Source organism: Elephas maximus, chromosome 7 (genome assembly GCF_024166365.1).
Source record: "Elephas maximus indicus isolate mEleMax1 chromosome 7, mEleMax1 primary haplotype, whole genome shotgun sequence".
NCBI lineage: Eukaryota > Metazoa > Chordata > Mammalia > Proboscidea > Elephantidae > Elephas > Elephas maximus.
In genome coordinates, this window is record NC_064825.1 from 51,786,069 (window position 1) to 51,806,570 (window position 20,502).

At 37.6% G+C, this 20,502-nt stretch overlaps 1 protein-coding gene across 1 annotated transcript in view; it reads left to right on the forward strand.

The window, feature by feature from the left end:
- FCHSD2 (FCH and double SH3 domains 2) overlaps window positions 1–20,502 on the forward strand; it is a 289,540-nt gene that overhangs the window by 47,905 nt on the left and 221,133 nt on the right. Inside the window, exon 3 of the mRNA XM_049889930.1 lies at window positions 432–477. Within this exon, the coding sequence (XP_049745887.1) occupies window positions 432–477 (46 nt within the window). The remainder of the gene's footprint in view (window positions 1–431; window positions 478–20,502) is intronic.

Below are 20,502 nucleotides of genomic sequence, written 5' to 3' on the forward strand. Positions count from 1 at the left end.
AACAGTGGACTTCAAACATACCAGCAATTGTGAAGATGGTGCTGGAGTGGGCGATGTTTCATTGTTTTATATGTAGGGCAGCCATGAGACTTGAGAGCAACTAACAAAAACACACTGTTTTGTGGACTTTATATATTTTACTTAACTAAACTTTACAGTATTTGTATGAGATGGATACTGTTACCATCGTCATTTTACCAAGAAGGAACTGAGACATAGAGGTGTCATGCATGGTGGAGCTGGCCTTTGAACGTGGCCTGATTCCAGAGTCCAAATTGCTATCAGTATTCCTAGGCATACAAAGATGAATAAAATCTTATCCCTTACCTCACACAGCTTACCAGGTAGTATTTATAGATCTGTTAATAAATTTACATGAAATCTTTTTTAGTACACTTTTGGTAATGAGTATTTTGTTTTTTTGTTTTTAGGACGTTCAGTCAGAAAAAGGCTGCTATTGAAAGAGAGTATGCACAGGTAAGCTTGGAAATGAAGGTCCTTACCCTGGCTATACCTCCTTTCCTTGGCTTAAGGGCAGATATGGTTGTTAGAGAGAAGCTTTGGTATCCCCACATCCTCCTTTTCTTCTGATTTCTGGTTATCTCTCTTTGTCTGATTTCCCTTTTGCTCCATTTCAATCTTTAGGTGAGGAGCTAAGTTGCTCCTTACACAAAGAAGGTTGTGAACCTTCTACAAGAAATCAGTATTTATAATATTTGTAGTGTCTTTACAAGTACGTTTTTTCATTTCCCTTTCTGTGTCCCATTCTCTACAGTTTTATGAAAGGTTAACTTTTATTTTTGCTCAGCCAGGTATTTATTTCTCTTTAGGGCCCTGTTGTTAGAGGGTGGTATATTTTCAGTAGTATGGAGCTATTTCTAGGGAAATATAAGCGTTTCCTCCATTTATTTTAATTAAAACCGTATTTGCTCCCAGATAGCTAATGTGCCAGGAAAAAATTATGTTGATAAGTCTTTTTGTGGCTGTGTAAGAATCAATAACTACTCTTCCTTGTTCAAAAACAATTTGACGTAATTTGGAAATTTTGGCCCTTGTAAGCAATTACTTTCCATGTGGAATAGTGTTCTAGAATTGTTTTCTCCCCAAATTATAAAAGTACTATTTGTAACAAAACTTTAAAACACTAGAAACCATAAGAAGGAAAATAAATTTAACATCAAGTAAATGTTCTATATGGTAATGATTATTGCAGCTACTGCTTTTATTCTTATAATTTAAGAGGTTGGAGTATGATTTTCTTTTTGTGTCCTTTGTCAGGTTTTGGATTTAGTTTTATTCTAATTTCATTACAGTTAGGTAATTTTTTGTCTTTATTTTATTTGGTAGTCTACAAGGAATTATCGGTTCCTTGAAAGCTAGATAGAACTCATTGATTCATTAATTTAGTGAATAGTTATTAAGTGCCTATCATGTATCAGGTGCTTTACACATTGGGTAGCATCAGTTCTAATATTTGTGCTGAACATTCTCATCTATGCATATATAATACTGATATGATAACTATAATGACAGCTAACATTTATTGAATTCTTACATTGTGCCAACACTTTGTATTTGCTTATGTTGTCTAATTTAATCTCTCAATAACCCTCTGAAATAGGAACAGTTATTATGCCATTTACAGGTATGTTTCCATACTTGTAAATATATAACATATGCATGTTTATGTAATCTGGGATTTAGTCTTTGATCTGCTTTTAAAAATTCAATAAAAGTGAAAAGTTCCCTGTGATATGTTTTTCTGTAACATGATTTAAAGTCTTAATTATCAAATAAATGGATATATTGGTCATAAAAATATAAAAGCTATCAAAATAAGTAGGATATGTTAATGATAAAATATAATTAAAAATTAAAAATATAAATAGTACAGTAAATTTTATAAAAAGTAGCAGTCCTCTATCCCAATCCCTTTCCTCAGAAAAGAGATTAAAAGCAGATGCCTATTTTGATTCTCCTGGTGATTATTTCCACACCTGTAAATAATGTGCTTATAACTGATTCTTGATTTATCAACTCTAAACAGTATTGCTTGGTTACTTCTTACCATAAATGAGAAATTAGCCTACTTAGCCATTCCTTACCAGCCAGCTCTTTCCAATATAATTGTGTCAGTATTTTAGTGCTTTGTTACTTTTGTAACTAGTTAATTTATTTAAACCGTTATCTGTTGTTAATCAAATGCACATATATGTATATGTATGTATGTATACATATATACACCTATTCAGTCTGTATGCTGAGCATATCAGAGAAGCTGGGCTATGTGAAGAAGAACAGGGCATCAGGATTGGAGGACGACTCATTAACAGCCTGCATTATGCAGGTGATACAGCCTTGCTTGCTGAAAGTGAAGAGAACTTGAAGCACTTAGTGATGAAGATCAAAGACCACAGCCTTCAGTATGAATTGCACCTCAACATAAAGACATCAAAAATCCTCACAACTGGACCAATGAGCAATATCATGATAAATGGAGAAAAGAGAGAAGTTGTCAAGGCTTTCATTTTACTTGGATCCACAATCAACACCCATGGAAGCAGCAGTCAAGAAAACAAAAGATGCATTGCATTGGGCAAATCTGCTGCAAAAAAACTCTTTAAAGCCTTGAAAAGCAAAGATGTCACCTTGAAGACTAAGGTGCACCTCACCCAAGTCATAGTGTTTTCCATCGCCTCACATGCATGCAAAAGTTGGGTGATGAATAAGGAAGACTGAAGAATTGATGCCTTTGAATTGTGGTGTCGGTGAAGAATATTGATTATGCTATGGACTGCCAAAAGAATGAACAAACCTGTTTTGGAAGAGGTACAACCAGAATGCTCCTTAGAAGCAAGGATGGTGAGACTGTGTCTCATACACTTTGGACATCTTATCAGGAGGGATCAGTCCCTGGAGAAGGACATCAGGCTTGGTAAAATAGAGAGTAAGCAAAAGATAGGAAGATCCGCGATGAGATGGATTGACACCGTGACTGCAAAATCTGGCTCAAGCATAACAATGATTGTGAAGATGGCGCAGGATCCGGCAGTGTTTCATTCTTCTTGTACCTAGAGTCACTATGGGTTGGAACCAACTCGATGCCACCTAACAACAACAACAACAACACACACACACACACACACACACGTAGTTCCCTAATTAGGACATACTCAAGTTAGGGTGAACCACACTTAAAATTGTCTGGTTTTTTTTAGAGCATCTCTTTAGAGCCCTGGTGGTGTAGTGGTTAAGAGCTCAGCTAACCAAAAAGTCGGTAGTTCAAATCCACCAGCCACTCCTTGGATACCTTGTGGGGCAGTTCTGCTGTGTCCTGTAGGGTCACTATGAGTCGGAATCGACTCGACAGCAACGGGTTTGGTGTTTTGGTATTGTTAGTGATATGTACCACGTTCAATGTTGTAGTACATAAAAGGACCACATAGACAACTCTCACTAATTTTCTGACTGGAAACGCCATCCCCATTTCCAGGGGTAATCCAGAACCTTCCACAAGTAGACTGACAAAATGTCAACGCTGTCCATTATATTCTGGATGTAATATTTTATTGTGTATGTCTGTTTATATTAAAATATATCTGTAAGTTTATATGTAATGTTTGTAATCCACAAAGACAAATAAAGCTCACATTTAAAAAGCTACTGATAATAAAAGCCAATAATAATGAAAATAAACAGGAAAAAAAATGAGGTATTCAACTTATGTCAGAACCAACTTAAGATGAAGTTGTTGGAATGGAACCCTGTTGTAAATTGGGGACTACCTATATGTTATATGTGTATGTTGATTTGTTGTTTTGTGCCATGGAGTTGATTTCAACTCATAGCAACCCCATGTGTCAAAGTAGAACTGCCCCATGGGGTTTCCAAGGCTATAATCTTTATGGAAGCAGACTGCCACATCTTTCTCCCACGGAGCAGCCAGTGTGTTCGAACTGCTGACCTTTTGGTTTGTGGCCAAGCACTTGACCACTGCACCATCAGGCTCCTTATATAAGTATTAAAAAAAAAAAATCAAACCCGTTGCCACTGAGTCAATTCCAACTCATAGCAACCCTATAGGACAGAGTAGTACTGCCCTGTTGGGTTTCCAAGGAGCAGCTGGTGGATTCAAACTGCTGACCTTTCGGTTAACAGCCAAACTCTTAGCCACTGTGCCACCGGGGCTCCTATATATGTACATTGTTGTTGTAGTTAGGTGACATCCAGTCAGTTCTGACTCTTAGCAACCCTGTATACAGAATGAAACACTGTCCAGCCCTGTGCCATCCTCACAGTCATTGTTGTGCTTGAGCCCGTTGTTGTAGCCACTGTGTCAATCCATCTTCTTAAGAGTCTTCCTCTTTTCCACTGACCCTCTGCTTTACCAAGCATGATATCCTTCCCCAGGGACTGGTCCCTCCTGATAACATGTCCAAAGTATGCGATACGTAGTCTGGCCATCCTTGCTTCTAAGGAGCTTTCTGGTTGTACTTCTTCCAAGACGGATTTATTTGTTCTTTTGAGAGTCCATTTTTGAGAGTTCAGTATTCTTCAGCAACACTAGAATTCAGAGGCATCAATTCTTCTTCGGTCGTCCTTACTCATCATCCAGCTTCTGCATGCACATGAAGTGATTGAAAACAGCATGGTTTGGGTCAGGCGCACCTTAGTCTTCAAGGTGACATCTTTGTTTTTCAACACTTCAAAGATGTCATTTGCAGCAGATTTGCCCAGTGAAATGAATCTTTTGATTTCTTGACTGCTCCTTCCGTGGGTGTTAGTTGTGGATTCAAGTGAAATGAAATCCTCAACAATGTCAGTCTTTTCTTTGTTTATCATGATGTTGCTTATTGGTCCAGTTGTGAGGATTTTTGATTTCTTTATGTTGAGGTGTAATCCATACTGAAGCCTGTGGTCTTTTATCTTCATCAATAAGTGCTTCAGGTCCTCTTTACTTTCAACAAGCAGGGTTGTGTCATCTGCTTAACGCAGGTTGTTAAAGAGCCTTCCTCCAATCCAGATGCCCTGTTCGTCTTCATATAGTCCAGCTTCTCGGATTATTTGCTCAGCATGCAGACTGAATACGTATGGTGAAAGGATACAACCCTGATGCACACCTTTCCTGACTTTAAACCATGCAGCATCCTCTTGTTCTGTTCAAACGACTGCCTCTTGATCTATATACAGGTTCCTCATGAGCGCATTTAAGTGTTGTGGAATTCCCATTCTTTGCAACATTATCCATAATTTGTTATGATCCCCACAATCAAATGTAAGTAATAGGGTAATATCCATATGTCTACAAGGAAGACCAGTTAATATGACTGTTTTTCAAATTTACGCACCAAGGCCAAAGATGAAGAAATTCAGGATTTTTACCAACTTCTGCAGTCTGAGATTGATCAAACGTGCAACCAGGATGCATTGATAATTATTGGTGACTGGAATGCAAAAGTTGGAAACAAAGAAAAAGGATTGGTAATTGGAAAATATGGCCTTGGTGATAGAAACGGTGCAGGAGATCGCATGATAGAATTTTGCAAGACGAACGACTTCTTCATTGCAGAGATGTTTTTTCACCAACATAAATGGCAGATATGCACGTGGACCTCGCCAGGTGGAATACACAGAAATACACATCCTCGCCAGGTAGAATACACAGGAATCAAATCAACTACATCTGTGGAAAGAGACAGTGGAAAGCTCAATATCATCACTCAGAACAAGGCCAGCTGCTGACTTTGGAACAGACCATCAGTTGCTTATGTGCAAGTTTAAGTTGAAGAAAATTAGAACAAGTCCATGAGAGCCAAAGTATGACCTTGTATATATGCCACCTGAATTTAGAAACCATCTCAAGAATAGATTTGACGTGTTGGACACTAATGACCGAAGACCAAATGAGTTGTGAAATGGCATCAAGGATATCACACATGCAGAAAGCAAGGGGTCACTAAAAAGACAGGAAATCAAGAAAAGACCAAAATGGTTGTGAGAAGATACTCTGAGACTTAACTCTGGAATGTCAAATAGGTAAAGCAAGTGGAAGAAATGATAAAGTAAAAGAGCTGAAGAGAAGATATAACGGGGCAGCTTGAGAAGACAAAGTATTATAATGTCATATGCAAATACCTGGAGATAGAAAATCAAAAGAGAACACACTTGGCATTTCTCAAGCTGAAAGAACTAGAGGAAGAATTCATGCCTCGAGTTGTATTTTATGTACATATAGGCGCAATACAGTGCAGTTACATCTTACAAAGTAGTCAGTATTTACCTTTGAAAAATTTCTTTAAATGTCTATCTAATGGATTATATACCTGGTTTTATTTACACAATCCCACATAATAATGCATGTAAACTGTATGAGGTATCTAATTATAAAATTTCATAGATTAATCATATTTAGAAATTGAAATGTTACAGTGTCTGTTTGGGGCAATTGAGCATATTTGCATATTTGTGATGAGCCTGTGTGCTCATTCTTCTTGTTAAAAAAAAAAAAAATTGTTACTTACCATTATTTCCTTTTTAGATGATTTTTCTCAGGTCTTGCTCTTTAAAGTTTCCCTGTTAGTTTTCGGTTTATTTCCTGAGTACACAGATAACATTATCTCCACTCTCTAGTTTGGTTGCCTGAACAATGCTTTACTTCTTGTCAATAGTAGGGAAACCCTTAAAATAATTGCCATATTCTTTCTATAGATTTTGTCAATATGCACTAATGATTTCAGGTTTATTTGCATTCCATTTCTGAGGATATACCACTTTGGGTGGATAGCATGTGGTCCAAGAGGAGGCCCATGCTCTTTAAATTATTTCTTGGTCTTTTGTTCTTTGGATCAGTGCAGAATTGAAATTTTGGGGGGTAAATTTTTTTTATTCTGATGTAAATATATATAAAAAACATACACCAACGCAACAATTTCTACGTGTACAATTCAGTGACATTGATTACATTCTTCAAGTTTTGTAACCATTCTTGCTATGCCTTTTCAAATCATTCTACCACCATTAATGTAAAGTCAATACCATCTAAGCAGAAACTCTCCTTCTCCCCCTCCTACCCTTTACCCTTGGTAACCACTGATAATCTTGGGTCTCTGTATATTTGCTTATTTCATATAAGTGAGATCATATAGTATTTGTCGTTTTGTGCCTGATTTACGTTGTTTAGCATGATGTTTTCAAGGTTCATCCATGTGCGGCATGCATCAGGAGTTCATTTCTCTTTATGGCTGAGTAATATTACATTGTAGGTATGTACCACATTTTGTTTATCCATTCATATATTGATGGATATTTTGGCCCCACCTTTTGGCTGTTACGAAGAGTGCTGCAGTGAACGCTGTTGTACAGGTTTCTGTTTGCGTTCCTGCCTTCACTTCTTCTGGCTATATGTGTAGGATTGTGATTGCTGGGTCATACAGTACAATAGTCCACCCTTATCCAAAGGGGAGACATTCCAAGACTACCTCTGGATGCCTGAAACCTCAGATAGTACCAAACCCTGTATATACTATGATTTGTCCTATACATCCATACCTATGATAAAGTTTAATTTATAAGTTAGGCATGGCAAGAAATTAACAATAACTAATAAAATAGAACAATTATAACAATATACTGTAATAAAAGTTATGTGAATGATGGAGTGGGACAGTGGGAGATTTTATCATCCTACTTAACTTATTTAACATTTTTGAACCGAAGTTTACCATGGGTAACTAAAACCAAGTAAAGTGAAACTGCAGATGAGGGGTGGCTACTATAGTTTTATGTTTAACTTTTAAGGGGCTGCCAAACTTCCCTACAGCATTGGTACTGTTTTTAAGTACCACCAGCAATGGATGAGGGTTCCAGTGTTTTTACGTCCTCACCAACATTTGTTGTTTTCCTTTTTTTAGATCTTAGCCATCTTAGTGGGGGTAAAGTGATATCTCATTTTGGTTTTGATTTGCATCTTTCCCATTGCTAATGATGCTGAGCATCTTTTCATGTACGTGCTGGCCATTTGTAAATCTTTGGTGAAATGTCTGTTCATGTTCTTTGCCTGTTTTTTGATTGGGGTGTTTGTCTTTTTTGTTAAGTTGTGGGAATTCTTTATGTATTCTGGATATTAAACCCTTATCCAGTATTTCGTTCCCAGAGTTTTTCTCCCAGTCTGTATGTTCTTTCTTCACTTGGTTGCAAAAATCCTTTGTTGAACAAAAGTTTTGATGATGTCCAGTTTACCTATTTTGTCTTTTGTTGCTCATGCTTTTGTTGTCATATCCAAGAATCCATTGTTAAAAACTAGGTCTTGATGATTAGCCATTAGAGAAATGCAAATCAAAACTAGAATGAGATTCCATCTCCCTCCAACAAGGCTGGCATTAATCCAAAAAACACAAAATAAGAAATGTTGGAGAGGATGTGGAGAGACTAGAACACTTATATACTGCTAGTGGGAATGTAAAATGGTACAACCATTTTGGAAATCGGTTTGGCGCTTCCTTAAAAAGCTAGAAATAGAGCTACCATACTATCCAGCAATCCCACTCCTTGGAATATATCCTAGAGAAATAAGAGCCTTTACACGGACAGATACATGCACACTCATGTTCATTGCAGCACTGTTTACAGTGGCAAAAAATGGAAGCAACCAAGGTGCCCACCAACAGATGAATGGATAAATAGATTATGGTGTATTCACACAATGGAATACTATGCATTGATAAGGAACAGTGATGAATCCATGAAACATTTCATAACATGGAGGAATCTGGAAGGCATTTTGCTGAATGAAATTAGTCAGTTGCAAAAGGACAAATATTGTATGAGACCACTATTATAAGAACTCAAGAAATAGTTTAAACAGAGAAGAGAATATTCTTTGATGGTTATGAGAGTGGGGAGGGAGGGAGAGAAAGGGGTTTTCACTAATTATGCACTAAAAAAAAAAATGCACTAGACAAGAACTATTTTAGATGAAGGGAAAGACAACGCAATACAGGAGAGGTCAGCACAACTGGACTAAACCAAAAGCAAAGAAATTTCCTGAATAAACTAAACGCTTTGAAGGCCAGCGTAGCAGGGGTGGGGGTTTGCAGACCATGGTTTCAGGGGAAATCTAGGTCAATTGGCATAATGAAATCTATTAAGAAATCATTCTGCATCCCACCTTGGAGAGTGGCATCTGGGGTCTTAATGCTAGCAAGCGGCCATCTAAGATGCATCAACTGGTCTGAACCCACCTGGAGCAGAGGAGAATGAAGAACACCAAAGACACAAGGTAATTATGAGCCCAAGAGATGGAAAGGGCCACATAAATCAGAGACTACAATTAGCCTGAGACCAGAAGAACTAGATGGTGCCCAGCTACAACTGATGACTGCCCTGACAGGGAACACAACAGAGAATCCCTGATGGAGCAGGAGAGCTGTGGGATGCAGACCTCAAATTCTCGTAAAAACACCAGACTTAATGGTCTGACTAAGACTAGAAGGACCCCAGAGGTCATGGTCCCCCAAACCTTATGTTAGCCCAAGACTAGAGCCATTCCCAAAGCCAACTCTTCAGACAAGGATTGGACTGGACTATGGGATAGAAAATGATACTGATGAGGAGTGAGCTTCTTGGATCAAGTAGACACATGAGACTATGTGGGCAGCTCCTGTTTGGATGGGAGATGAGAGGGCAGAGGGGTTCAGAAGCTGGCCGAATGGACATGAAAATAGAGAATGGAGGGAAGGAGTGTGCTGTCTCACTAGGGGGAGAGCAACTAGGAGTATATCCCACCCAGTGCATATAGCAAAGTGTATATAAATTTTTGTGTGAGAGACTGGCTTAATTTGTAAACTTTCACTTAAAGCACAATATAAACTAAAAGAAAAAAGTATGTCCTGAAGAAAAATACTCCTATGTTTTCTTCTCAGAGTTTTATGATATCTGAAGAGATAAAAAGAAAATAAACCCTTTAATAGACTCTTCTTTCTAAAAGAGAAAACATTTGCATGTTAAACTATCTTTGGAGAGAGCAAACAGTTTTTACCTTTTTCCTCAGTTAGAAGTTGCCCTTTTTTTTCTGTATGGGATAGACATCTTGTCTAAGCTCCTTATGTGTACTTACGGATACGAAGCAGTATACTAATTTCCTTTATACAGTCTTAAGTCAAAGGAAAGAATTGTCAGTCTGAAATAAATCAAATTAATGATACTGGGCAAATAAGTTGACTTCTCTGACCTTTTTTTTCCCCCCTTCATTTTTGAAAGGGAAATGATGACCATTTTCTCTTCCTTTCTTCCAAGATAGTTCTGGAGACCAGATGGACTAATGAATATGAAAATGCTTTCCATTCTATGTGTACACATACAAGATGGTCTTCATTGTTTTTACTGTGTTAATTTTCCTTATTTCTATGAATTATAATCCGTATCTTAGATAATAAATTTCCGTAGGCCGGATGAACTAAATTTGGGGACCATAGACATTTCCAAGTCCTATTACTCTGGGAGAGAGTATGAGGTGAGGTAATGGGAGGACCATCTTGGCTTTGAGAAAGCACTGTAAATTCTGAGAGCATTTACTGGATCACTAGGATGACTACTTGACCTTTTATTAACCCAGATTTTTTAGTTAGCTCTTTAAAATCTATAAAAATACAAGCATAGAAAACATGCAATAGTATTATCTTTTTGGAAATTTTCTTAAAGTCCAAGTTATTTAAAATGTATCCTAGTTATCTGGTGCTGCTGTAACAGAAGTACCACGAGTGGGTGGCTTTAACAAAGAGAAATTTATTCTCTCACAATCTAAGGCTACCAGTTCAAATTCAGGGCATCAGCTCCGGGGTAAAGGTTCCTCTCTTTGTCAGCACTGGAGGAAAGTCCTTGTCACAAATCTTCACCTGGTCGAGGAGTTTCCCAGATGCGGGAATCCTGGGTCCAAAGGACGAGCTCTGCTCCTGGTCCTGCCTTCTCAGTGGTATGATGTCCTCCTGTCTCTCTTTTGTATCTCAAGAGAGATTGCCTCAAGACACTATCTAATCTTGTAGGCCATCAATTTAACTGCTGCTAATCTATCTCATTAACATCATAGTGATAGGATTTACAACACACAGGGAAATCACATCAGATGACAAAATGGTAGGCAATCATACAATGCTGGGAATCATGATCTAGCCAAATTGACAGATATTTTTGGGGGGCATAACTCAATCCATGACAGTATCTATTACAAGAATCAAGAGACAGTTACTACTTTTAGCCAGAAGAGATTTACAAAATGAATTTTCCATTATGTAAACCAGCTTGGATTTTGTCCTTTTTTTTTTTTTTAATTGAGTTGAATTGAAATGTGAAGAAACATTTTAGCCTAAAGACATTTTTTCTCTTTTATTTCGAAAAACTTCAGATCTGCAGAAATGCTGTAAGAATACTATACTGAAGAACTGTATTCTCTTCCTCCGTATTAGCTAATTATTAACGTTTTGCCACATTTGTTTTATGTAGCTATACATTTATTTTTAAATGTTATTTATTTTTTTGTTAAGAAAATACACAACAAAAAATATTAGCTATACATTTTTTTTAAGCTACACCATTTGAAATTAAGCTGCAGCCATCCTGTTACTTCACTTCTACATACTTCAGGTGGCATCTTCTGAGAATAAGAACATTTTCTTAAATAACTACAATATCATTATCACACCCAAGATAATTAGTAATAATTCTATATCGTTATCTAATACGTGTGTTAAAAAGCAAAAATATCACTTTGAGGACTAAGGTGCACCTGACCCAAGCCATGGTATTTTCAGTCACCTCACATGCACGCGAAAGCTGAACAATGAATAAAGAAGACCAAAGAAGAATTTATGCCTTTGAATTATGGTGTTGGTAAAAAATATCCCAGACCTTCTGTCGGCACAGGACAGGAACCATCCCCAAAGACAACTCATCAGACATGAAAGGGACTGGTCAGCGGGTGGGAGAGAGATGCTGATGAAGAGTGAGCTAATTATATCAGGTGGACACTTGAGAGTGTGTTGGCAATTCTTGTCTGGAGGGGGGATGGGAGGATAGAGAGAGAGGGAAGCTGGCAAAATTGTCACGAAAGGAGAGACTGAAAGGGCTGACTCAATAGGGGAAGAGCAAGTGGGAGTACGGAGAAGGATGTATGTAAACTTATATGTGACAGACTGATTGGATTTGTAAATGTTCACTTGAAGCTTAATAAAAGTTAATAAAAAAAAAATTATTGAATATACCGCGGTCTCCCAGAAGAACAAACAAGTCTGTCTTGAGAGATACACAGCCAGAGAGTGCTCCTTGAAAGCAAGGATGGTGAGACTTGATCTTATGTACTTTGGACATCTTATCAGGAGGGATCAGTCCCTGGAGAAGGAAGTTATGCATGGTAATGTAGAGGGTCAAGGAAAAAGAGGAAGACCCTCAACAAGATGGATTGACACAGTGGATGTAACAGTGGGCTCAAGCATAGCAACAGTTGTGAGGGTGGCGTGGGAGTGGGCAGTGTTCCATTCTGTTGAACGTAGGGTTGCTATGAGTTGGAACCAACTCGATGGCAGCTAACAACAACAATGACAATCTAATATATAGCTTATATTCAGATTTTTCCATTTATTCCTAAAATGCCTTTTTTTCCCCCAAAATGACTTTTATAGCAGTGTCTCCTCAATCCAGGATCCAATAAGGTTTACACATTGAATTTGGTAGATATGACTCATTTCTGCCTTTTTTTTTTTTTTTTTTTTTGGCTTTAAAGAACAGAAATTTATTTTCTCACAGTTCTGGAAGCTAAAAGTCCAAGTCAAAGTCTTGGCCATGTCGATCCCTTCCTTTTCAGTAGCCCCAGGAATTTCTTGGTTCCTTGGCAATTCTCGCATGGCATCTGTCTTCCCTAGTTTGTATATACATTATACATTTCTCTATATCTTTGCTGTTCTTTTTTTTTTTTTTTTTAATATTTTGTGGTTTATGGGATGGCTTACAGAGCAAATTAGTTTCCCACTCAACAATTTATGCACAGCTTATTTTGCAGCATTGAAAGCTATCCCGTCAATGTGTCAGCACCCTGCCCGCTTTCTCCCTGGGGTCCTTGTTTATATTCGCCCAGCTTTCCTGCCCCTTCCTGCCTTCCAAACTTTGCTTTTGGACAAATGCTGCCCTTTTGGTTTAGTCTGGTTGATTGTTCTGAGGTACACCATAGTTACAGGTGATATTGTTCACTTTATAGGCCTGTCTATTGTTTGACTGAAAGGTGATCTCCGGGAGTGTGTTCTGTTTCAAGTTTGAAGGGTGTCTAAGGGCCATGGTCTCCAGAGTTCTGCCAGTCTCTATCAGACTAGTAAGCTTGGTCTTTTTTATGAAGTTGAATTTTGTTCTACATTTTTTTTCCGCTCTGTCCAGGACCGTCTATTGTGATCCTGATTAGAGCAGTCGGAAGCGGTAGCTGGGCACCATCTATTTCTTCTGGTCTCAGGCTAGTGGAGGCTGGGGTTCGTGTGATCCATTAGTCCTTCGGACTAATTGTTTCCTTGAGACTTTAATTTTCTTCTCACTTCTTTGCTCTGGATGAAAAGAGACCAATAGTTGTATTTTAGATGGCCACTCACAAGCTTTTAAGACCCCAGTCAGTACTCACCAAAGTAAGATGTAGAACATTGTCTTTATGGGCTATGTTATGCCAGTTGACTTAGATATCCCCTGATACTATGGTCCTAAGCCCTCAAGCTCAATGACTCTGTCTCTCAGGGTGTTTGGTCACCGCTAAGAAGTTTCCATAAACTGTGTCCCCTGTGTGCTCTACTATATGTATTCATGGATATATTTGCAGCACATACTAATATGTGTGTAGAGGTATCCTCTGCCAAACCTGTATATGCTTGTGAGTATACTCCCATATGCCCTTACACACGTGTTCAGCTTACACGTCAACCTATGTATCCACTTATAAATTACTGTTACTGCAGGATTATGAATGTAATAGTATTTACTGTTGCTGCCTTTTACTCTTGCATACCTCTCAGTGTCTTCCTTTGCCTTAGTCATGTTTTGCTTATTTTCCCCATATCGTAATCTTTCTTTTCACCAAAGTTAATACCTCTCTACTATCCAGTTAGCAATTTTCTCTCCCCCCACCCCATCCCTGGTAACCATCAAAGAAGGTTTCTTTCTGTGGATGGACTTTTTCTTGAATTTTTGTAACAGTGGTCTCATACATTGTTAGTCCTTTTGTGGTTGACTTATTTCATTCAGCATAATGTCCTCCAGATTCATCCATATTGTGAAATAGTCTGTGTATTCATCATTAGTCCTTAACGTTGCTTAGTATTTCATTGTGTGTATGTACCACAGTTTATTCACTCATCTGTTGATGGGCACTTAGGTTTTTTCCATCTTTTCGCTATTGTGAATAATGCCTCAGCAAACATGGGTGTGCATATGTCTTTTCTCATCAAGGCTCTTATTTCTCTAGGATATATACCTAGGAGTCAAGTTACTGGATCATATGGTATTTCTATTTCTAGATTTTTAAGGAAGCACCATACCGTTTTCCACAGTGGTTGTACCATTTTACATTCCCACCAGAAGCATGTAACAGTTCCTGTTTCCCTTCAACTTCACTAGCATTTTTTTTCTGTGCCATTATTGTCAGTGTGAGATGTAATCTCATTGTACTTTTGATTTGCATCTCTTTAATGGCTAATGCCCCCATGTGTCTGTCAGTTTGTCATACTATGGGGGCTTGTGTGTTGCTTTGATGCTGGAAGCTATGCCACCGGTATTCAGATGCCAGCAGGGTCACCCATGGTGGACAGGTTTCAGCTGAGCTTCCAGACTAAGACGGACTAGAAATAAGAATCCGGCAGTCTACTTCTGAAAGGAATTAGCCAGTGAAAACCATATGAATAGCAGCAGAACATTGTCTTGTATGCTGAGGAAATAACCCAAGAAGTTGGACTATGTGAAGAAGAACGGGGCATCAGGATTGGTGGAAGACTCATTAACAACCTGCGATATACAGACACTACAACCTTGCTTGCTGAAAGTGAAGGGGACTTGAAGCACTTGCTGAAGATCAAAGACCACAGCCTTCAGTATGGATTACACATCAACATAAAGAAAACAAAAATCCTCACAACTGGACCAATAAGCAACATCATAATAAATGGAGAAAAGGTTGACGTTGTCAAGGTTTTCATTTTAGTTGAATTCACAATCAACACCCATGGAAGCAGCAGTCAAGAAATAAAAGGCGCATTGCATTGGGCAGATCAGCCGCAAAAACCTCTTTAAAGCATTGAAAAGCACCTTGAAGTCACCTTGAAGGCTAAGGTTTGCCGAACCCAAGTCATGGTGTTTTCAGTGGCATCCTATGCATTCAAAAGCTGGACAGTGAATAAGGAAGACCAAAGAAGAATTGATGCCTTTGAATTGTGGTGTTGGTGAAGAATATTGACTATACCATGGACTTCCAAAAGAACGAACAAATCTGTCTTGGAAGAAGTACAACCAGAATGCTCTTTAGAAGCAAGGATGGTGAGATTGTGTCTTACATACCTTGGACATGTTGTCAGGAGGGGATCGGTCCCTGTAGAAGGACATCATGGTTGGCAGAGTACAGGGTCAGCAGAAAAGAGGAGGACTCTTAAGATGAATTGACACAGTGGCTACAACAATGGGGTCAAGCATAACAACAATTATGAGCTTGGCACAGGACCAGGCAGTGTTTCATTCTGTTGTACATAGGGTCGCTATGTACAGTGATTCAATGGCACCTGACAACAACAAGAAGAATGGCTAATGATCACAAGCATCTCTTCATATATTTGTTGGCTACCTGAATGTCTTCTTTGGAGAACTGTCTGTTCATGTCCTTTGCCCATGTTTTAATTGGATTGTTTGTCTTTTTGTTGTGGAGAGGTTGAAGGTTTCTATACATTTTAGAGATTAGTCCCTTGTCAGATATGATATTGCAAAAAAAAATTTTCCCGTTGTGCAGCTTCTGTCCTTACTCTTTTGGAGAAGTCTTTTGATGCACATAAGTATTTGATTTTTAGGTGGTCTCAGTCATCTAGTTTATCTTCTGCTGTTTGTTCATTTGAAGTTATGTTTGATAGTCTATTTATGCTAGAGATTAGGACCCCTAGGTTTGCCCTTATTTTTTTTCCATGATCTTTATAGTTTAAGTTTTACATTTAGGTGTTTGATCTATCGTGAGTTAGTTTTTGTATATGATGTGAGTTATGGATCCTGTTTTATTTTTATGCGAATGCATATCCACTTTTACCAGCACCATTTGTTAAAGAGACTATGTCTTCCCCATTTTATGGATTTTGACCCTTTGCCAAAGATCAGCTGTCCATAGGTGGATGGATTTCCTTCTGGGTTCTCAACTTTATTCCACTGGTCTGTCTCTGTCGTCATACTAGTACTGGCTGTTTTGACTACTCTGGCTGTACAGTGGCTTCTGAGATCAGGGAGTATGCGGCCTCCTACTTTGTTCTTCTTCTTCAATAGTGCTTTGCTTATCCATGGCCCCTTTCCAGTCCGTATAAAGTTGGTGATTAGTTTTTCCATCCCATTAAAAAAAATTGTTGAGATTTGGATCGGGATTGTATTATGTCTATAGATTGCTTTGGGTAGTATGATGGTTGAGATTGTGTGTCAACTTGGCTGGGCCTTGGTTCTCAATGTTTATATGTGATCACTCCCATGATTGAATCTGCTGTGAGTAGCCAGTCAGCCGAAAGGGTGTTTCCTTGGGGGTGTGGCCTGCATCTAAATATAAGCAGACATTCTGGCTTTTTTGCTTGCTCTGGATCCTGTGCTGCCTTCTGTTCATCTGACCTCCGGCTCTTGGGACTTGAGCTATCAGCTTATCTGCAGATCTTGGAATTCGTAGATCTTCACGGCCTGTGAGCAGGAGCCCCGCTTTCTGACCTGTCAGTCTTGGGTTTGCCAACCCCTGCAGCTACATGAATTGAGAGAAGCCTCTGTCCTTTTTTTTTTTTTTTTCTGTCCTTATACACAGACTTGGGACGTTTCAGCCTCTACAATCGTGTGGGCCATTTCCTTGATATAAATCTCTCTCTATATATATTTATATGCTTTACTGGTTTTGTCCCTCTAGAGAGCCCAGCCTAAGATAGGCACTATTGACATTTTCACAATGTTAGCCTTCCTATCCATGAGCAAGGTATGTTTTTCCTTAATGTAGGTCTCTTGGTTTCTTACAGTAGTATTTTGTGGTTTTCTTTGTATAAGTCTTTTACATACCTTGTTTGATTTATTCCTCAGTATCTTGTACCCTGCCAGTTTGCTGAATCCTTCTATTAGTTCTAATCCTTTTTTGTAAATCTCTGGGATTTTCTATGTATAGAATCTTATCGTCTGCAAATAGGGAGAGTTTCACTTTTTCTTTACCGATTCGTATGTCTTCTGTTTCTTTCCTTATTGCTTTGACTAAGGACTTCCAGTATGATATTGAATAAGAGTGGTGATAATGGTCATCCTTGTCTGGTTTCCGTTCCTAAGCAGAATGCTTTCAGTCTGTCACTGTTGAGGATAGTGTGGTTTGTTAATTTTGTATAAATGCCTTTTATTATGTTGGGGAATTTTCCTAATATTCCTTTTTTGTTGAAAATTTTTATAAGAAGTGGGTGTTGGACTTTATCGAATACCTTTTCTGCATCGATCGAGATGATCATGTGATTCTTTCCCTTGGTTTTATTTATGTGGCGGATTATGTAGATGGATTTTATAATGTTGAACCATCCTTGCATACCTGATAAGAATCCCTCTTGGTCACGATGTATTATTTTTTTGATATGCTGTTGAGTTCTGTTGGCTAGAATTTTGTTGAGAATATTTCCATCTATATTCATGAGGGATATTGATCTATAATTTTCTTTTTTAGTAGTGTCTTTGCCTAGCTTTAGTATCAGGGTTATGCTGACTTCATAGAATGAATTTGGGAGTGTTCTTTCCTTTTCTGTGTTTTGAAATAGTTTGAGTAGTAATGGTGTGAGCTCTTCTTTGAATGTTTGCTAGAATTCTCCAGTCAAGCCATCTGGACCAGGGCTTTTCTTGTTGGGAGTTTTTTTTTTTTTTTTTTTTTTAACGTCTTCATTTTCATCTTTTGTTATGGGTCTATTTGGATTTTCTACTTCAATTTGTGTTACTTTACATAGGTAATGTGTTTCTAGAAATTTGTCTGTTTCCTTTAGATTTTCAAATTTGATGGAGTACTATTTTTCATCGTATTCTGTTATCCTTTTTTATTTCAGTTGGTTCTGTTGTAATCTCACCCATCTCATTTCTTAATTGGGTTATCTGCAACTTCTCTTGCTTTTCTTTTGTCAGTTTCGCCAGTGAGTTTTTCAATTTTTAAATGCTTACAAAGAATTAACTTTTAGCATTGCTGATTATCTTCCGATTGTTTTTTCTATTGTTTTGTTTATTTCTGCTCTGATCTCTCTCACCTTTTTTCTTCTGGTGACTTTGGACTTATTTGCTGCTCTTTTTCTATTTGTTTGAGTTGTAGGATTAATATTTTGATTTTGTCCTTTCGTTTTTGATGTGTGCATTTATTGCTATAAATTGACCTCTGAGCACTGCTTTTGCTGTGTCCCATAGGTTTTGGTATGCTGTGTTTTTGTTCTTGTTTCATTCTAAGAATTTTTTTATTTCCTTTTTGATTTCTTCTATCACCCAGTGGTTTTTAAGCAGTGTTATCTAGTTTCCATGCATTTGATTTTTTCCTCATTCTTCCTTTTATTGATTTCTGCTTTTATGGAGTCGTGATCAGAGAGAATGCTTTGTATTATATCTATGCTTTTGACTTTACTGAGGCTTGCCTTTTGGCCTAACGTGTCATTTGTTTTGGAGAATGATTTATGTGCGTTGGAGAAGAATGTGAACTTTGTTGCTGTTGAGTGGAGTGGTCTGTATATGTCTATGAGGTCAAGTTGGTTGATTGTGGTATTTAAATCTTCTGTATCTTTGTTGAGTTCTTTCTAGTTCTGTCCTTCACCAAAAGTGGTGTGCTAAAGTCTCCTACCGTTATTGTGGAACTGTCTCTCATTTTAGTGGTATAACAATTTGTTTTATGTATGTCGGAGCCCTTTCATTGCACGTATATTTATTATGGTTATGGCCTTTTGGTGAATTGACCTTTTAATTATTATATAATGTCCTTCCTTGACTTTTATGGTGGATTTTGCCTTAAAGGCTATTTTATCAGAGATTAAATTTTTTTGTTAATGTTTCTGTGATAAATTTTTTTCTATCCTGTGAGTTTTGTATTATTTATATCTTTGTGTCTAAGGTGTGTCTCTTATACACAGCATATTGATGGGCTTTTTTTTTTTAACATTCCATCACTCTCTGTCTCTTTACTGGTGCATTTAAACCATTTGTATTTAATGGTACTATCGATACATATGAGTTTACTTCAGTTATTCTGTTGTTATTTTTTGGTGGTTAATTTTCTGTGCTGAGTTAATTTTGTTTGTGGATTTTCTTTTCATGTCCTTGTTGATTTTTTGTTTACTGAGTCTTTATGAATTTTTTTTTTTTTTTTTTGATGAGTAGTTTTGTCATCTTTCTTTGTGGTTATCCTGAAATTTACCTTTATTTTCCAAAGTTTAAAGCAGTCTCTTATTTCTTGATATTGTCTTGACTTCCTCTCCATATGGAAGTTTTTAACTACCATTTATTTCCCCTTTTTGTTTCAAGGTTGTCTTTTACAGATCGACATCTCTGAGTCACTGTTTTAATTCTTTTAGCTTTATTTCAGAGAATTCTTTATCTGGGTTAGTATCTGGCTGATGCTGTCATGTGCCTTAATCTCAGGTTGTTGTCTGATGTTGATTCTGTGTCCTTAGGACTCCCTGTAATATTTCTTGTAAGGTTGGTCTATTTTTACAAATTTCCTTTGTTTTTGTATATCTGGAAACGTCCTAATGTCGCCATTGTATTGAAGAGACAATTTTGCTGGATATATAATTCTTGGTTAGCAATATTTTTTTTCTCAGGGTTTTGTTTATGTCATCCCATTGCCTTCTTGCCTGTGTGGTTTCTCCCAAAAAATCAGAGCATAGTCTTATTGATTCCCCTTTGTAGGTGACATTCATTTTTCTTGAGCTGTTCTCGGGATTCTTTTTGTATTTTGTTTCGGAAAATTTTACTATAATATGTCTTGGTGACTTTATTTTGGGACCTGTCCTGTATGGAGTGCATTGACCTTCTAGGATAGATATCTTTTTGTCTTTTCATAGTATTAGGAGACTTTTCTGCAAGTAAATCTTCAACAGTTCTCCTTGTGATTTTTTTTTTTTTCCCTCCTCCTGTTTTGGAATTCATGTAAATTACATGTAACCCCATGTAAATTATTCCTCCAGATAGTGCCCCACATAATTCTTAGGTATACTTTATTTTTCTATGCTCTTTTTTCTGATTGTTTGGCAAGTAAATTAGTATCAAGGGATT